The sequence below is a fragment of the Barbus barbus genome (genome assembly GCF_936440315.1).
Source record: "Barbus barbus genome assembly, chromosome: 15".
NCBI lineage: Eukaryota > Metazoa > Chordata > Actinopteri > Cypriniformes > Cyprinidae > Barbus > Barbus barbus.
The window spans coordinates 29,047,739-29,063,367 of record NC_136743.1 but is presented as its reverse complement, the minus strand read 5'-3'; the positions used below and the strand labels follow the sequence as shown (position 1 = coordinate 29,063,367).

The 15,629-nt window shown below is 36.6% G+C and overlaps 1 protein-coding gene across 1 annotated transcript in view; it reads right to left on the bottom strand.

Annotated features, from left to right (window-relative positions):
* Positions 1-15,629, bottom strand: part of LOC306881921 (A-type potassium channel modulatory protein DPP6-like) — a 29,830-nt gene that overhangs the window by 3,369 nt on the left and 10,832 nt on the right. The window contains exons 6-18 of the mRNA XM_079436284.1: positions 14,030-14,184; positions 12,295-12,392; positions 11,280-11,406; positions 10,971-11,009; positions 10,791-10,898; positions 9,922-10,013; positions 9,779-9,826; positions 9,591-9,703; positions 6,108-6,161; positions 4,065-4,163; positions 3,908-3,977; positions 2,215-2,409; positions 2,062-2,116 (exon numbers count right to left, since the gene is read on the bottom strand). Coding sequence (XP_079292410.1) covers positions 2,062-2,116; positions 2,215-2,409; positions 3,908-3,977; positions 4,065-4,163; positions 6,108-6,161; positions 9,591-9,703; positions 9,779-9,826; positions 9,922-10,013; positions 10,791-10,898; positions 10,971-11,009; positions 11,280-11,406; positions 12,295-12,392; positions 14,030-14,184 — 1,253 coding nt within the window. The remainder of the gene's footprint in view (positions 1-2,061; positions 2,117-2,214; positions 2,410-3,907; positions 3,978-4,064; positions 4,164-6,107; positions 6,162-9,590; positions 9,704-9,778; positions 9,827-9,921; positions 10,014-10,790; positions 10,899-10,970; positions 11,010-11,279; positions 11,407-12,294; positions 12,393-14,029; positions 14,185-15,629) is intronic.

The window sequence follows — 15,629 nt, the reverse complement described above, 5'->3', positions numbered from 1 at the left end:
GCTAAAATAAAATATAAATAAAAAGTAGAAGCACTAAAAAAAAAAAAAAATCAATAAAAAAAAACATTAAACCTAAATAGTAGTATTTAAAAATGAAAACTGAAAATATAAAATGAAGCTAATTAAGCCAATTCAAAATATTAATACAAATTTTAAAATATGCAAAAAAATCTAAATATTGAGAAAATTGCCTTTAAAGTTGTCAAATGAAGTTCTTAGCAATGCATATTACTATTAGTTTTGATATATTTACAGTAGGAAATTTACAAAATATATTCATGGAACATGATCTTTACTTAATGTCCTAATGATTTTTGGCATAAAAGAAAAATCAATAATGTTTGGCTATTGCTACAAATATACCCCAGCGATTTAAGACTGGTTTTGTGGTCCAGGGTCACCTTTATTCTCAAGTCTCGAGAGATTTTGCGAGGTTTCCCGTGTTCACAGTCGGGACTCTTGGTTGAAAATCTGTTGGTGTGCTGTCTTTGTCACATATAGGAGCAAAACGGTTAAATCTATAATTTTTTGCCCTCATGTTTGTGGTCTTATAAGATTTTAAAGGGGTGGTTTACTGCCTTTTTTCTTTGCTTGATTGTGTTTATGGGGTGCAATATAACATGTCTTCGTGTTTCGTTTGTTAAAAAACGCCTTATTTTTCATAAATTTCACCTTTATTGTAAGCCGCTTTCTCCTCTGTCATTTGAATGACCGGTTGACTTCCTGATTCTATGAAACCACTCCCTCAGAAACAGGCAATGGGCTCTGATTGGTTAGTTGGGCCGGTGTGTTGTGATTGGCTAAACTGCGTACTGCACATTGTCCGGAAACTTCACGCCCATTACCTTTACGGGCGACAGTTGCATGTGCTCCGGTCAAATGTCAATAATGGTGTCAATATTGCCGTATCAGTTTGAGCCAGAATCAGACCCAGAAAGCGGTAATGAAGAGAGTCAAGCAGAACCTCCGCAAACATGGCTCTTACAAAATGTTTCTGAATGGTCAATTTTTTTTTTTATTATTATTCTGTCAAAGAATTTCGATACGCTGTTACTTGAAAATGCTACTGCTGTTAGTTAGCTTTTGAGATACGGTTTTCTCCTGATTAAACATTTAATATAACTGAATACATGACTGAGTAATTACATGAAAAATTACGTCATAAAGTGTACATGGAAAATACATTTACAAAATTAGTACATAATTACAAATTCGGGTCCAAAATGTTTGTACGCGTCTGTCATAGACACACGAAATAGCAAAACTAACTGGCTACTAAAGCCAGCGTTGGCATTTGTTTACGTCCTTGATAAAACTAAACCATTACGTCTGAAATTATACATGCAAATACATTTAAAATTATTAAATCTTACTTACAGGTTGTGGCCCAACAACTGCTGCCTCTGGTTTTAAAGTTGGAACTGCTCCATGTTTTAGTAATAGTTTCTGGTTGAATCCGGCATTGAACTCGTGTCGATTCTGGAAGCTGTCTTCCGTAAAATGCGCAGCACAGAGAGCTAAGTTACGGTTGTAATTGTCAGGAACATAATCAAACATAAATTTTAACCATTGTTGACGAACAGCGTCCGTAGGAAGCCTGAACACAGAAGACCTGACAGCTGGGTGAAAATAACACACTTTCGACGGCATGGCTACAGCTCTCCACTATAACTCTTCCTCTTAGTCAAAGCCGCAGAACATGGCCTTGCCCCCTTTTTTGCATGTTCTGGAGGGAGGGTTGATGTAAATTTATAGGTTTGTTACGTATGAAACCCGGGAAGTATCTCGTTGTAGTCCCATTTGAGTCGTTTTTGTAGGCATTAAACTTCCTGATTTTTAAAAGACATTATAATATGGAAGAGATATCTCCGCTTACGTTGAACTTTCAGCGCAGCAACTTTGCAGATACTGTTTATGCACCAACAGCAACATTACACACTATTTAAAATGAAAAAAGTGAAATCGCAATCAACCAGCCCTTTAAAAATCTTTTAGTGTGTACCCAGCATAAGTTAGTAGCATCCCTACACTCATTCCCCGACAGTCATCAGGCAAACTCACCTTTCCATAAACTCCAATTCTTGAGCTGTCAATGTATGGCTGCTGTGATATCACTCTGCAGAGAATCACAGAACAGATGTAAGCATGAAGTAAAGTGTTCTCTGAGCACTGATGCTGCTGTAGTTTTAGAGTCGTTCATGTGGATGATCTGACCTAAGAGCTTCCAGCTGATCTCTCTCCTCAAACTCCCCCAGTTTCTTCTTGATGCGGTGGAGGAGGTTTGTGCCCTGAAAGCCACTGCCACGGCCGTCCAGACGCATGACTATGGTGTTGAAGGAGCTGACCAGCACCGTGGTCCAGTCCACCTGAAACTGCTCCGTCACCATCTGACCACCGGGGGTGCCGTCCCTGCCAGAGCAAAGCAAATGCGTCAGAACCTGCCATGCTGTAGGAGCATCTAATCAGACAAAAGCCTCAAAACAATACCACAGTAAATTAACTATATCAAAATTAAGCTTCTATTTTGTTTTTATATGATTTCTATTAAACGCACTGGGTGAATGTTATGATGAAATATCATATCTGGGTCACATTTCACAAATTATGTACCAAAAAATTATATATATATGTATATATATATACACACACACACACACGTGGTCAGAATTGTTGGTACCCTTGGTAAATATGATCAAAGAGGGCTATGAAAATAAATGGGCATTGTTAATCCTTTTGATTATTGGCACCCCTAGAAATTCTTATGAGTAAAATATATCTGAAATATATTCCCATTCATATTCACAATTTTGAGCACTCCAGGGTGATTATGAACATGAAATTATCCAGCCATGGCTTCCTGTTTCACAGAAATATAAATAGGAGGGAAAACAAAGCCCAAATTCCCTTAGTCAGCCATCACAATGAGAAAAACCAAAGAATATATTTCTGATGTGCAGCAAAAGATAATTGAGCTTCACAAATTAGTGAAGTTGCTTTAAGAAAAGAGTTAGAGCAGTGAAAATTCCCATTTATACCATCAGGGCAATAATTAAGAATTTCCAATCAACATAAAATGTTACAAATCTGCCTGAAAGAGGACGTGTGTCTATATCGTCCTGATGCACGGTGAGGAGGAGAGTTTGAGTGGCTAAAGACTCTCCAAGGACCACAGCTGGAGAATTGCAGAAAAAGGTTTCGGGGTCAGAAAACCTTCAAAAAAATAAAAATCATACAGCACCTACATCACCACATGTTGTTTGTGAGGGTTTCAAGAAAAGAAAATGCTTTCATCAAAAAACAATCTCCAGCATATTCAGTTATCAGACATGACTGGAACTCAAATGGGACTGGCTTCTATGGTCAGATCAAGATGGGTTTGGTGAACACAGGGATAAAAAGTACCCCATGTGTACAATGAAATATACTGCTGTATTTTTGATGTTGTGGGCCTATATTTCTGCTGGAGGTCCTGGACATCTTGTTTAGACACATGGCATCATGGATTCTATCAAATACCAACAGATAAAAAATCAATAAGTGACTAACTCTGTTAGAAATCTTATAATGGGCCATGTTTGGATCTTCCAACCGTACAATAATCCAAACACAAACCTCAAAAACAACACAAAAATGGGTCACTAAACCAAGCTTCTGCTATGGCCATTCCAGTCCTCTGACCTGAACCCTATAGAAAATGAGTGAGGTGAACTGAAGAGGAGACAAACAACTACACAAAGCAACAGCAGCACTGATGTAGCCACAATAAGCAAAAAACGTTAGTACAGCTTTAGTGTTTACTGTTTAAGTCCGGTCTTTGCTGGACTAATCTGCTGTGTTCTTGTGTTTTGACTGCCGTGTGGTTGGTGTGCATCATGTGTCAGTTATTCTGTGTGTGTGAATCACTTACACCAGCAGCAGTATGGGGTAGTGAGCAGTGTCTATAAACCCCGCTGGCTTCAGAATCTGCATGTTCAGACCTGTGCAAATGATGGGAAAGTCACTGTACTTTGAAAATCATAAGTTTTGTGAAACTTGACTTTGAGAGTTTGCTGTAAGATACTCACAGTAATCCTCTATGTTGATCTTTCTGTACTCTACTTTGGGCATCTGCGTGTTGTTCACAGTGGTGTTCAACTGCTCATTGAGCTCCACATCCAGCAGCTCTGAGGGAAACACATACAGTAAATAATCAGAGAGATGTATTCACCTACAATAAAATATACCATAGTTTGGGGGCAGTCTTTTAATGATTTTGAGTTTCTTATGCTCACCAAAGCTGCATTTATTTACAGCAAAAACAGTAATATTGTGATTTTTTTTTTTTTATAGTATTTTCTATTGTAATATATTTTAAAATGTAATTTATTCCTGTGATTATTCCTGTTTTTATAATCATATTTTGTTTTAATATTAACATTAAAAACAGCTGTGCTGCGTAATATTTTTTGGAAATATTTTGTTTGGTCTCATACTGTATCGCGTATCTTGTCAGTGTCTGCACATGCTTGGCCATTTTTTGTAATAAACAGGAAAGTGGGTCCAGCTGAATTCAAATAGTGGTTGGTTAGATAGGTATAAAAAGGGTTATTATACCGCGGCAGCCGTCATGTAAAGCCCTCCTCGTGTGATGACCGAAGAGTGTAAAGACCATCGACTCTACCGTGTGACTTCACCGGACAGGGACACCGGAGAATATAAGTATCGCTTTTATTTTTCCTCTTTCCTACAGCTTGTTTCACTTCTGTTTCAGTTTTATAATCATTTCTTACTATGTGTAAGTAAGTTGTTGTTGTTGTTTTAAAACATGTGTGCTTGGCTCAGTGTTGATGTCTGTATAGGTTGTTTATTCAGTTTTAGTTTTATTTAAATTTTAGTTATTTTAGTACTTCATACTATATGGAAATGAAATAATATATATATTGAATTAATTTTTATATGTATGTATATGTATATTTGTGTGGCTGTACATACACATGTAGTTGTTTTTTGGTGTTTGGCTTAGTGTTATGTTAGAAGCATTAATATTATTAATATTTTGAACAGTTTTTAGCTTATTTTTTTGTTTTCATTTAAATGTTTAATATTGAAATGTTCTATGCATTTGTCAATTTTATTTCATTTCTTTATTTTCTTAAATGTGTGTATATAGTATTTACAGAGTTTTGACTTTTAGTTTTAGTTACTTTTTCTTATTTGTAAGTCGCTTTGGATAAAAGCGTCCGCTAAATGACTAAAAGTAAAAGTAAAGTAAATCATGATAATGTTTTTTGTGCATCCTTTGTTGAATACAAATTAGAAAGCAAATAATTTTTCAAATAGAAATCTTTTGGTAGAGACATTAGACTGTCACTTTTGATGAAGTTAATGCATCCTTGCTGAATGAAAGTATTTATTTCTTTCAAAAAACAAGAAAAGTCTGACCCCAAACATCATTGCTAGTAATAAAGCACACTGGTAAAAAAAAATCTACTATAATATAATGTAATATGATACTGTATGTTTTTTCATCAGAATACACAGTTATATTAAATGGAGAAAAGGCCACTTTTTCCACCCAGAATGGTGTAGCTACAACAATTACCAGCAGGGGCTAACAGGGTCATGCTAACCAGCTAAACCTTGACCTCTTGGTGTAAAAATACTGTTATCTCTTAATATGGGCGTCAAAATAAACACACGACTTGCTGTGAATCCCAAGAGCGAGTTAAAGCACAGGATCAGTCTGTTTTGTCCTGCTTCCTCTTTCTCCCAAGAGGCCGATGATAATCACCGCTAATTATGCTAAGCACACAGCCGTTCTCCATTGTCTCTGCTCACACTCTTAAACCTGCTCAACCTGGGGACATGGTGTTCAAACAATTCATCTGACACAATTCGATAAATCTTTATCTCACATTTGAGGTGTTTTGTGTAGCGTTTATCTTCAAACACATTTAACCTTCGAACACCGTTGATAGAGCACATATCTAGGTCTTCTATCGTGTCCTCGGGGTGAGATATACCTTTCCAGAGAAACAAGCTCTTGGGTGCAGAGCTGATAAAGTGAATGTGATGGTGTGTCTGTACCTGCTGATAGTGTTTAATGCAGTAACAGACTGAGGACTCACTCTCGTACACTCCGTCTCTGGTGCTGTACACGGCTGTGTGAGGCACACCGGGACCTGCACGCAAAAACACAAGATTAGTGTCTGACAGCATATGCATTCACGTCATCCCATCTCACAAAAGCATGCTGGGCTTCCTTGTGTATCTGAGCATTACACTATACATATTGTGTGAGTTATGATGTATGTGAAATATAACCTATTTCAGGTAAAACACATCTCTAAATGGCATGTAACCACTTTATATATCGCTCAGATGATTTCTTCCAAAGTGGCTGATTTTTGGCCAGGATAGCATCCTATGTTAGCATCTTGTAATGTTAATTCAATATCTGGCCTCATGCAAGTTACCAAAGATGCACCTACACATGGACAATATACAGATATACATATAATATACTTGGCTAAAATAATAAAATGGTAGACAATCAAAACTGGTACTGGTATTTTTTTATTATTTTATGCATGAAGCAGATTCACTGCAATGTAAATGACTGGCTAAATAAAATAAAATTTCAATTCAAATTACTGATACTTTGGAAATGATCATAAAGAGTAGTAGTTTTTAAAATTAAGTTCCTATAAAATTTGTATGTCATGATCTATATTATTATCTCAAAGTCCACTCCAAAGGGAGATATTTAGTTTTTTTAAAAATCCCTTTTCAAGAACTACAACGAACGGCTCGTTTGGACTACAAAGTTGTTTTCCTGTATTTGTGATATCACAAAAATAAATCCCGCCTACTGAAATCTGAATGGTTGGGGGGTGGGGAAACCTTTTGGCAAGGGGCGGGGCAATACTGAAACACCGTCTAAGCTGTTCGCCAATCACAACACACTGGGACAGCTAACCAATCACAACACATTTCGTTTTTCGGAAGGCGGGCCTTCATCAAACCTGAAACAAATCGAGTTGTTTGTGCCAGGCTGGGGAGAAAGGTATTGTAATAATGTAAATTATGTGAAAAATAATGCGATTTTCAACCACCAAGCATGAGAGCATGTTCTAGTACAACCCCAAAACAAAATCAAGAGAGCATAATAGGACCCCTTTAAAAATAGTTGTGCTGCTTCATATTTTTGAGGAAGCCATGATACTTTTTTATTGTTCGATGAGAAAAAAAAGATCTTTACTGTCACTTTTAATCAATTTAATGCATCCTTGCCGAATTAAAGTACTGGAAATTATATTCTAACAAATTGTTCTGACTCTAATTACTGATGAGATGAGCCGTTTTCAAAGCTGCTTTTAGGAATTCATCAATGCACTCAACCCCCCTTTTGTATCATTAAACATGGAATAATTATATAGCACCTAAAACTGACCTTTGCTATCAATGCTTGGTTTGATCCACACAACAGGTGGGATGCATCAACTACACAAGAACTGACAAGAACTGCTCTTTCTGTGCTGAGGTCTGGAGAAGCATCATGCTGCAGGGAGCATAAGACTCTGCTCTGACTTCATCTAATTAATAACAAACACTGACCTTTCCTTGTGCTCAACAGACCCTGCTAAACTGATCACTGACCATGGCAACCACCCTTTATTGTTGATAAAACACACAGCAGGGTAATGATGCCATGACTAACACACTCAGATCAGCCAGAGTCACTGAGCCAAACACTCGGCAGTGAGCGGTTACGTCAAGAGAAGATCAAATTAGAAATAAAAAATGAAAATGATTGAAACACTGACCTTTTATTGCCTATTAAGGTTATAGCGTATTGCCTATTATTGTGGAATGATCCATTTCAATAAGATAAAATATGGACTATTCTATTATGTATGAAAGGCTATTAGCTATGAAGCTAGCAATATAGCAATGTAGAATGTTGTTTTCTTATGACAACAGTTAGTTATATAACATCAAAATGCAGCAACTGACCAATCAGTATCAATTATTCTAGAGAAAGCATGTAATAGAGTGCATTAGTACCCGTCCACTTTTTCAGCGTTGTTGGTTCCTTAAGTATTTTTTTCTCTTTAATTTTTCTCAAAGGGATTTAAAAAAAGTGTTATAGGCCATGAACCAAACCAGCCACTTATGAGCAGAAACTCAACGTAACATTTACTATAAGTAAATGGAAATCGGACAGACCAAGTTACAACACTGTGTACTTAATGAGTTTGATGAGGGAAAGAACTATAATCCCATGAACCATTGCAAATGACATAATCAAATAAAAAATGGCAACATATAAAAGTATTAGCTTGTTTAGAAACAATATATTTTAAGTTCATTGCAAAATATTAATATACATACAAATATTTCAATATTTTGAGAGCGTAGGGAGATGTGATTAATTTGCGGTGCTTAAGTGGGCGGAGCTTTGCTCACTGTGACTCTCTAATTGGTGGAATTTTCTGCACAGCATCATGGATAATATAGTTTTTCACTACTAAACATGATTCATTTAAAAAATAAGCTGAATTAATGCAAACAGATGGGTTCAACAGAAGCACATACACTCGATTAACAACCCTGGAGCTCACAACATGTCTGTCTTTAAAGGGGCTGTATGTAAGTTTTTGACTCTACTAAAGCATAAAAATACCATAATATGTTTGCAGATATGTAAGAAACATGATAATTTAACATACTTGTTTATCTGAAAAACAATGCTACAATTCTCCTGCATTCTGTGTCGGAATGTCTGTCTCTGTTTTGGTCTGTGTAACCCGCCCACTGCCAGTTTACCCAATTGTATTTCGGCACCCCGGGTTGCCAGTTGGTGGAAAACACTGCATATTTCATATCAGTCATGGAAGCTGCCAAGGAAGGTGCACTCGCCGTTCATTTCTGTAGGTGTTGTCAATCTGGCAACCTGCGTGTGTGTCAAGTCTGAGGAGAAGGGGCCGGGTGAAAAAAACCCTCTCCAGTATTTTGGACTGCAATACCTAATTCAATCCTACATAAACTGTAGAATAAAAAGTTGAGCCAACTTAAAAATTGGCTGTTTTTTTTTGTTTTTTTTTACAGTGTACAGCACCTTTAAAGGTTTATCAGTTATTGCAAACATGAATTTCCCTATAGAGAAAATGAATGGAGTTTTTGCCTCCGGAACCCAACTGTGGTCAGTGCAACAAAAAGTAAAATTCACATTAATTTTATTTGTAGGGAAACTAAATGACATAATAGAATCTCACTATGCTTGCAAACATCATTTTTAATTTGATTTTGTCATTTGAAATGATTCATGGGATTTATTCATGATTCATTCTTTTCTTCAAAGCCGTTAGGTACTTAATCTTGTATTTTTATCAGATTTTCAAATATTTATTTGCTTCAAATCCATGTTTGCAGTGCTTTGATTCACCTATAGCTAGTTGGTTTGGTTCATAGCTTGGAACTCTTCAACAAAGACTTTTATAAAGCCCTATGGGTAAAATAAATTATTCTAGTAAAAAATACTTTTGAATTAAAAAAAAAATCTGTTAAAAAAATATTTACAGATGTTTTGCATAGAAAAAGCATTAAACCTTTGCAGTTGAGAAGGAAGTAGTTAGCATCTGGACTGAATGATCCACTGACGTATCCACAGCTTAAATTACAGGAAAGACAGCGGCGGTTGAAGGATCCTGTTGTGTTGGCACTAAAGAAACAACACGTCATCAGTGCAATGCTTCCCAATTACATCAGTGTGTGTGTGTCACATCATCTGTCATACCTGTAGAGGTGGCGCCGTCTTGCATCGTCTTCTGTACTCAGAAAGTATCTGCAAAGACATTTTTATTACAGATAACCATTTTAATATGTTACAAAAGCAGTGTGTGAACTATCTTTCGAATGCTGCCGATCACACAAGCTTACACAAGTTTGGTGTCCTCATTGTAGGCTAATATCTCCGTCACGTCCCAGTCTCCTGACGTTAGCGACTGTAGCGTGTCTGTGCTGCTGTTGGGCTAAAAAAACAACAACAGGAAGTCACTTCTTCTTACCTTCAGCATGCTGTTAAAGGGATAGTTCAGCCAAAATTTAAAATTTGCAGTTCATTTACTCTCAGGCCATCCAAGATGTAGGTCACTTTTTTCTTCAGTAGAAGATTTTTAAACCGCTGAAAACATGGTCCTTGGTGATTCATAAAATGCAAGTAAATGGCTACCGGCACTTTCCGCATCAGAAAAAGCACATCAGGCAAGACAAAATTGACACCTGTGGCTCCTGATATTGAGGTCTTATGAAGCGAAACAATCGGCCTGTGCAAGAAACTGAACATTATTTACAACATTACTACCTATGTAATCATAGCTTCAGGCAAACAGTTCAGAGTGATGTCTGGTTCACGAATGAATCATTCTTTTGAACCGATTCTTTTTGATGAACTGGTTCATCCATGGATTACAGACAATAATGTTGTAAATAATGTTCAGTTTCTTGCACAGACCGATCATGTAAGAACTCAATATATTGCCAGGAACCACAGGTATTAATTTTACATTCCTTGATATGCTTTTTTAGACTCTCAAGTGCCGGCAGCCATTGATTATATGAATCATCAAGGACCACAGTTTCAGCTAAAAATTTACTTTACAGTCCTACTGAAGAAAAAAAAGTCACCTACATCTTAGATGGCCTGAGGGCGAGTAAATTAACAGTAAATTAACAGCAAATTTTCATTTTTGGGTGAACTATACTTTAAACCTTCATAAGTAGCGTGTAGTTTCTCAGTGACAGCTCACCTGGGAAGTGGACATGGATATATGGAAGAACTTCCCTCGGCCGCCCTGTGGAACAGCTCGGGTGAAGAAGAACCTGTATCCGTCTCTGGAGAACAGCGGGGGTTCGTTCTGCAGAGAGATTCACGAACATTCGAGCAGCACTCTTACACACACATCCCACACTCGTGATGCGTGACTCACCTGTCTGTGAAGCCAGCTGTCACTCTCATCTTCATGTTTCTGAAAACACACCGACAGATTATTGTTTTTTCTCTGTATGTCTCCTATTGTTCGACAAAGTCCTTTATATACAGCCGAAGCACTGACTAATCTTTTCTTTCATTGAACTGACATGCATTTTAATACATTTGGATGCAACAATAGGCGCTGTCACCCTTGCAGCCTTTTCTGGAAAATTAAAGGTCACGTAAATCTCACACTTTCATTTGTGTCATTTAGCATTATTATAAAACATGGACAATAGTGATAATTAAGTGTGTGCTGGTGTACCTTTGTGCAGATGCCTGTGGTGGCCTCACACAGGGTCAGGATAGAGTTGTTCTGCGCTCGGTTCAGCCAGTTTACAGCTAGTTTGGTGCTGGTTGCCCACTTCACCATGGTGATGTAGTAATCTTTCCTACAAAAGAGGGAAGCTGGTTAAAATAGCACTTCAAACTGTGTCAAATAGAGTCTGTGTACATTTTTTGTGGGTAAATGTGTTTGGGCAAAATGGATTCAGATCATTAGCTTAATTCAAAAATCCTTTAAAAAGCTTTTCTTAAAGCCATTTAAGCCATTCTTCTGTCGAGTAATGCAGTCCATTAGTCTGACCTGTTTACAGAGTTTGTTAAAGAGATACAATATCATTCAAAAATTTGGGGTAAGCTTTTTTTTTTAAGTAATAAATAAATTTTAATTAACACATTAAATTGATCAAAGACATTTATAATGTTACGGTTTCAAATAAATGCTGTTCTTTTGATCTCTTTTTCATCAATGAATCCTGGAAAAATCTATCATGGTTTCCATAAAAATATTAAGCAGCATAACTGTTTTCAATATTGATAATTATAACAAATGTTTCCTGACCAACAAATCAGTATATTAGAATGATTTCTGAAGGATCATGTGACACTGAAGACTGGAGTAATGATGCTGAAAATACAGCTTCGCATCACAGGAATAAATAACAACCATAAAATAAAACAACTATTTTTAATGTATTTTTACCAAATAAATGCAGACTTTCAAAAACATTAATATAACGTTACTGACCCCAAACATTTGAATGGTAGTGTATATTGTCAAAATGAAAGCAAAACAAAATTTGGTTGTCAAAAGTCAGCCCAAAAAAATAATAGAAAAGTGAAGTTAGTTTTTTAAAGGTTTTACTATAATTTTTTTAGATGCCACTTGGTTTGACATTTTAAAGGTCCAAATACGTTTTGGGGTCACTGTAAACTCCCCATTGGAACAGAAAAGCATGATAAAGCATGCTGTTGTGTGGTCACTGGCAGATCTTCACCTGATTCTGGGGTCTTCTGGTTTCCTCATCCTCACTGTGTGTAAAGGGCCGTTCAGACTCACCACTGACAAATAGATATCAGGGTTCTCTTCCCCAGCCTACAGAGACAACAGAGATCTCATCACGGGACCCTTAAAGGGGTATTTCACTAAAAAATGAAAATGAGTTTCTTTTTTTCTGTTGAGCACAAATGAAGATATTTTAAAGAATGTTGGAAAACATTACAGTTGCAGGTAGCCATTGACTTCCATTATATGGAAAAAAAATACTATGGAAGTCAATGGGTTGCTGTCAACTGTTTGGTTACCAGCATTCTTCAAAATATCTTCATTTGTGCTCAACAGAAGAAACAAACTCAGACAGGTTTGGAACAGCTTGAGGGTGAGTAGATGATGACAAAATGTTCATTTTGGGGTGAACTATACCTTCAAACTGCATGATTCTAGAATCATTTGTGACAAACACCACAAAATATATTGTGTGCAAACAATTTTCATCTGTTCCATTAAAGTTCAACTGGTAAAGCATCTTCAAAGGTCATGGGTTCAATTCACAATGTAGGCTATACTTTGAGTGCACTGTAAGCTGCTTTTGGAAAAAAATCTGTCTGGCAACTGAATAAATGTAAATTAGGTATGTTGCATAAAAGAATAAACAAGCAGATGGATAGTTATAGCTTGCCATAACTATTATAAGGGAAGTTGTGGCCTAATGGTTAGAGAGTCGGACTCGTAATCCAAAGGTTGTGGGTTTGAGTCTCGGGCCGGCAGGGATTGTAGGTGGGGGGAGTGAATGTCCAGCGCTCTCTCCACCCTCAATACCACGACTGAGGTGCCCTTGAGCAAGGCACCGAACCCCCAACTGCTCCCCGGGCGCCGCAGCATAAATGGCTGCCCACTGCTCCGGGTGTGTGTTCACGGTGTGTGTGTGTGTGTGTGTGTGTGTGTGTGTGTTCACTGCTGTGTGTGTGCACGTTGGATGGGTTAAATGCAAAGCACGAATTCCGAGTATGGGTCACCATACTTGGCAGTATGTCACTTCACTTCACTTATAAAACCTGATTTAGTTATGTCACTACAGTGCTTAAAGGGATAGTTCACACACAAATGAAAAATCTGTCATCATTTACTCACCCTCATGTCGTTCCAACAAAGAAGTCTTTCATTCATTGTCAAAATGAATATTTTTAATATTCTCTCATAATTTTTTTATCCATCCATTGAGGCATTGTGTGCATGCTTGAGGAGCAATGAGGTTTGTTCTTGAGCATCAAGCAAGCATGAAAGAGCTTTTGTTGACCATATTTGATGTGTTCTATATATGCGAATAACACCATAAAAGACTAAATTAAATGCGTTCATCATATAATGCAATCAGGTCTCTTCAGAATGCTGACTAAACCACTTGATTCACATGGATTACTTTTAAAATGTCTTTATTCACTTTTTCAAGCTTGAAAATTTTGGTTAACTTTCAATGGATGAACTAAAACAATGAGAGGATATAACAAATAGCTTCTTTTGTATTCTGAAGATAAACCAAAGTCTTATAGTTTGGAAAAACATGATGAAAGATTTCTCATTTTTGGGCGCACTGTCCCTTTAAATGTCACTCTAGACAACAGTAACCATCAGATCCCATTTCAAGGTTACAGTGACACTGGAAGATACTGACATTGAGGCACATACACAACCAAGCCTTGGTTTGATCATAAAAAGAAGCTGCAGAGATTTACTTTAGGGTAGCGGTACTCCTGTCCGCTGGGATACAGCGCGTTTGTGAACATGGGTATCTCCATCTTGGGCACCAGAGTGTCATTGATGGTGGCATACGCCAGTCTGAGACCATCTGGTGACCACCAGTGAGCGATGTGACTCTGGAAGATCTCCTCTGTAAACACAAACAAATGAAACACGAGTGAATTAAACACAAAACTCAAGCTTTATACTAAAGAAAGTCTACACTGCACACAAACAAGTGACGCATGTCCTGTAAAGCTTTGTTCCGTGGTGACCGCATCTCTGTCAGATCCTAATACGTGTTAAAGGATTAAATATGCTTTCAAGCAAAAGCAGACAGAGACAGCGGACACATGTGCAACATGTGCAAAAACAGTGCGTGTGATTTATCGCATCCATTTGCCTGTAGGCTGCTGCCTCGGGAGTCTCATGCATCACTCCATACAGCTGACGCCGAGAGCTGGAGGAGGAACAGAGCGGCGTCGCACGAGGGAATGTAAAATATGACTGTCTGTAACACTGCAAACTGGACCTCTAGAGCTCATTAAGACATTACGTAACCTAGACAAGAACAACACTGACAGGGATTGTTTTATTTTTTGCTTGTTTATTTATTTATTTACTTTTTGGCACAAGAATAGGGCTTATTCAATACATATGCATAAATTACTATGCAAATTGTGACATTAAAAGCAACAATCTGCTTGATGATTTAAACAGAAATTCATTCATAAATATAATCCCTGATGTTCTGTTCAAACCTTCATCACCAACATGAGCACCTGGGACATTAACCACTGCACCATGGCTCCAAATTCTTAAAGGAATAGTTCACCCAATAATTAAAATAGTCTTTTTTTTTCAATTTAATGTCAATACAAACCCAAATGCTTTTCTGTGAAACACCAAATGAGAACTTAGAACTTTGTTTAGAACTTTGTATAGAACTGAGAACTTCTGTCAGTGCTATTTTAGTAACATTTAAATACTTTTATTTATTTGTTTTTATTTTATATTTTCTTTTTTATTTTCATTTCGCTTAAGTTTTAGTAACTATAATGTCAATTGCTATAATTATAATTGTCAATTTAAGTTCTTTATGTTACAAAAATGTACATACTTTATAGTATTTTCTGTTTTATTTTCATTATAGTTTAAGTTTTAGTAGCTCTGTAATGTGCATTTGTCATTTTAATATTTCATTCTAGTAATATTTATATACTTTTATGGTATTTATTTGCTTTTATTTATTAATTTTAGTTTAGCTAAAGTTTTCGTAGCTCTGTAATGTGCTTTAAATATTTCTATTCAGATTTATTTCAGTTTTTTAGTTTAGTACATTTCAGCGCTTCATCTAATATTATTTTAGTTATATTTATATTTAATTAATTTTTTTTTTCAGTACAAAAGCTATTTGTAATAGTTTTTACTTAACAATACCAACACAGTTTTCCATACAACAAAAGTTGATAAACAGCATGAAAACACAATAAAATGGTTTATTTTACTCAGTTTCATATCACCATCCACTTTTGTTTAATGGAAAGAAGCAGCTTAAACATTCTTCAAAATATCTTCTTTCATGTTACACGAATT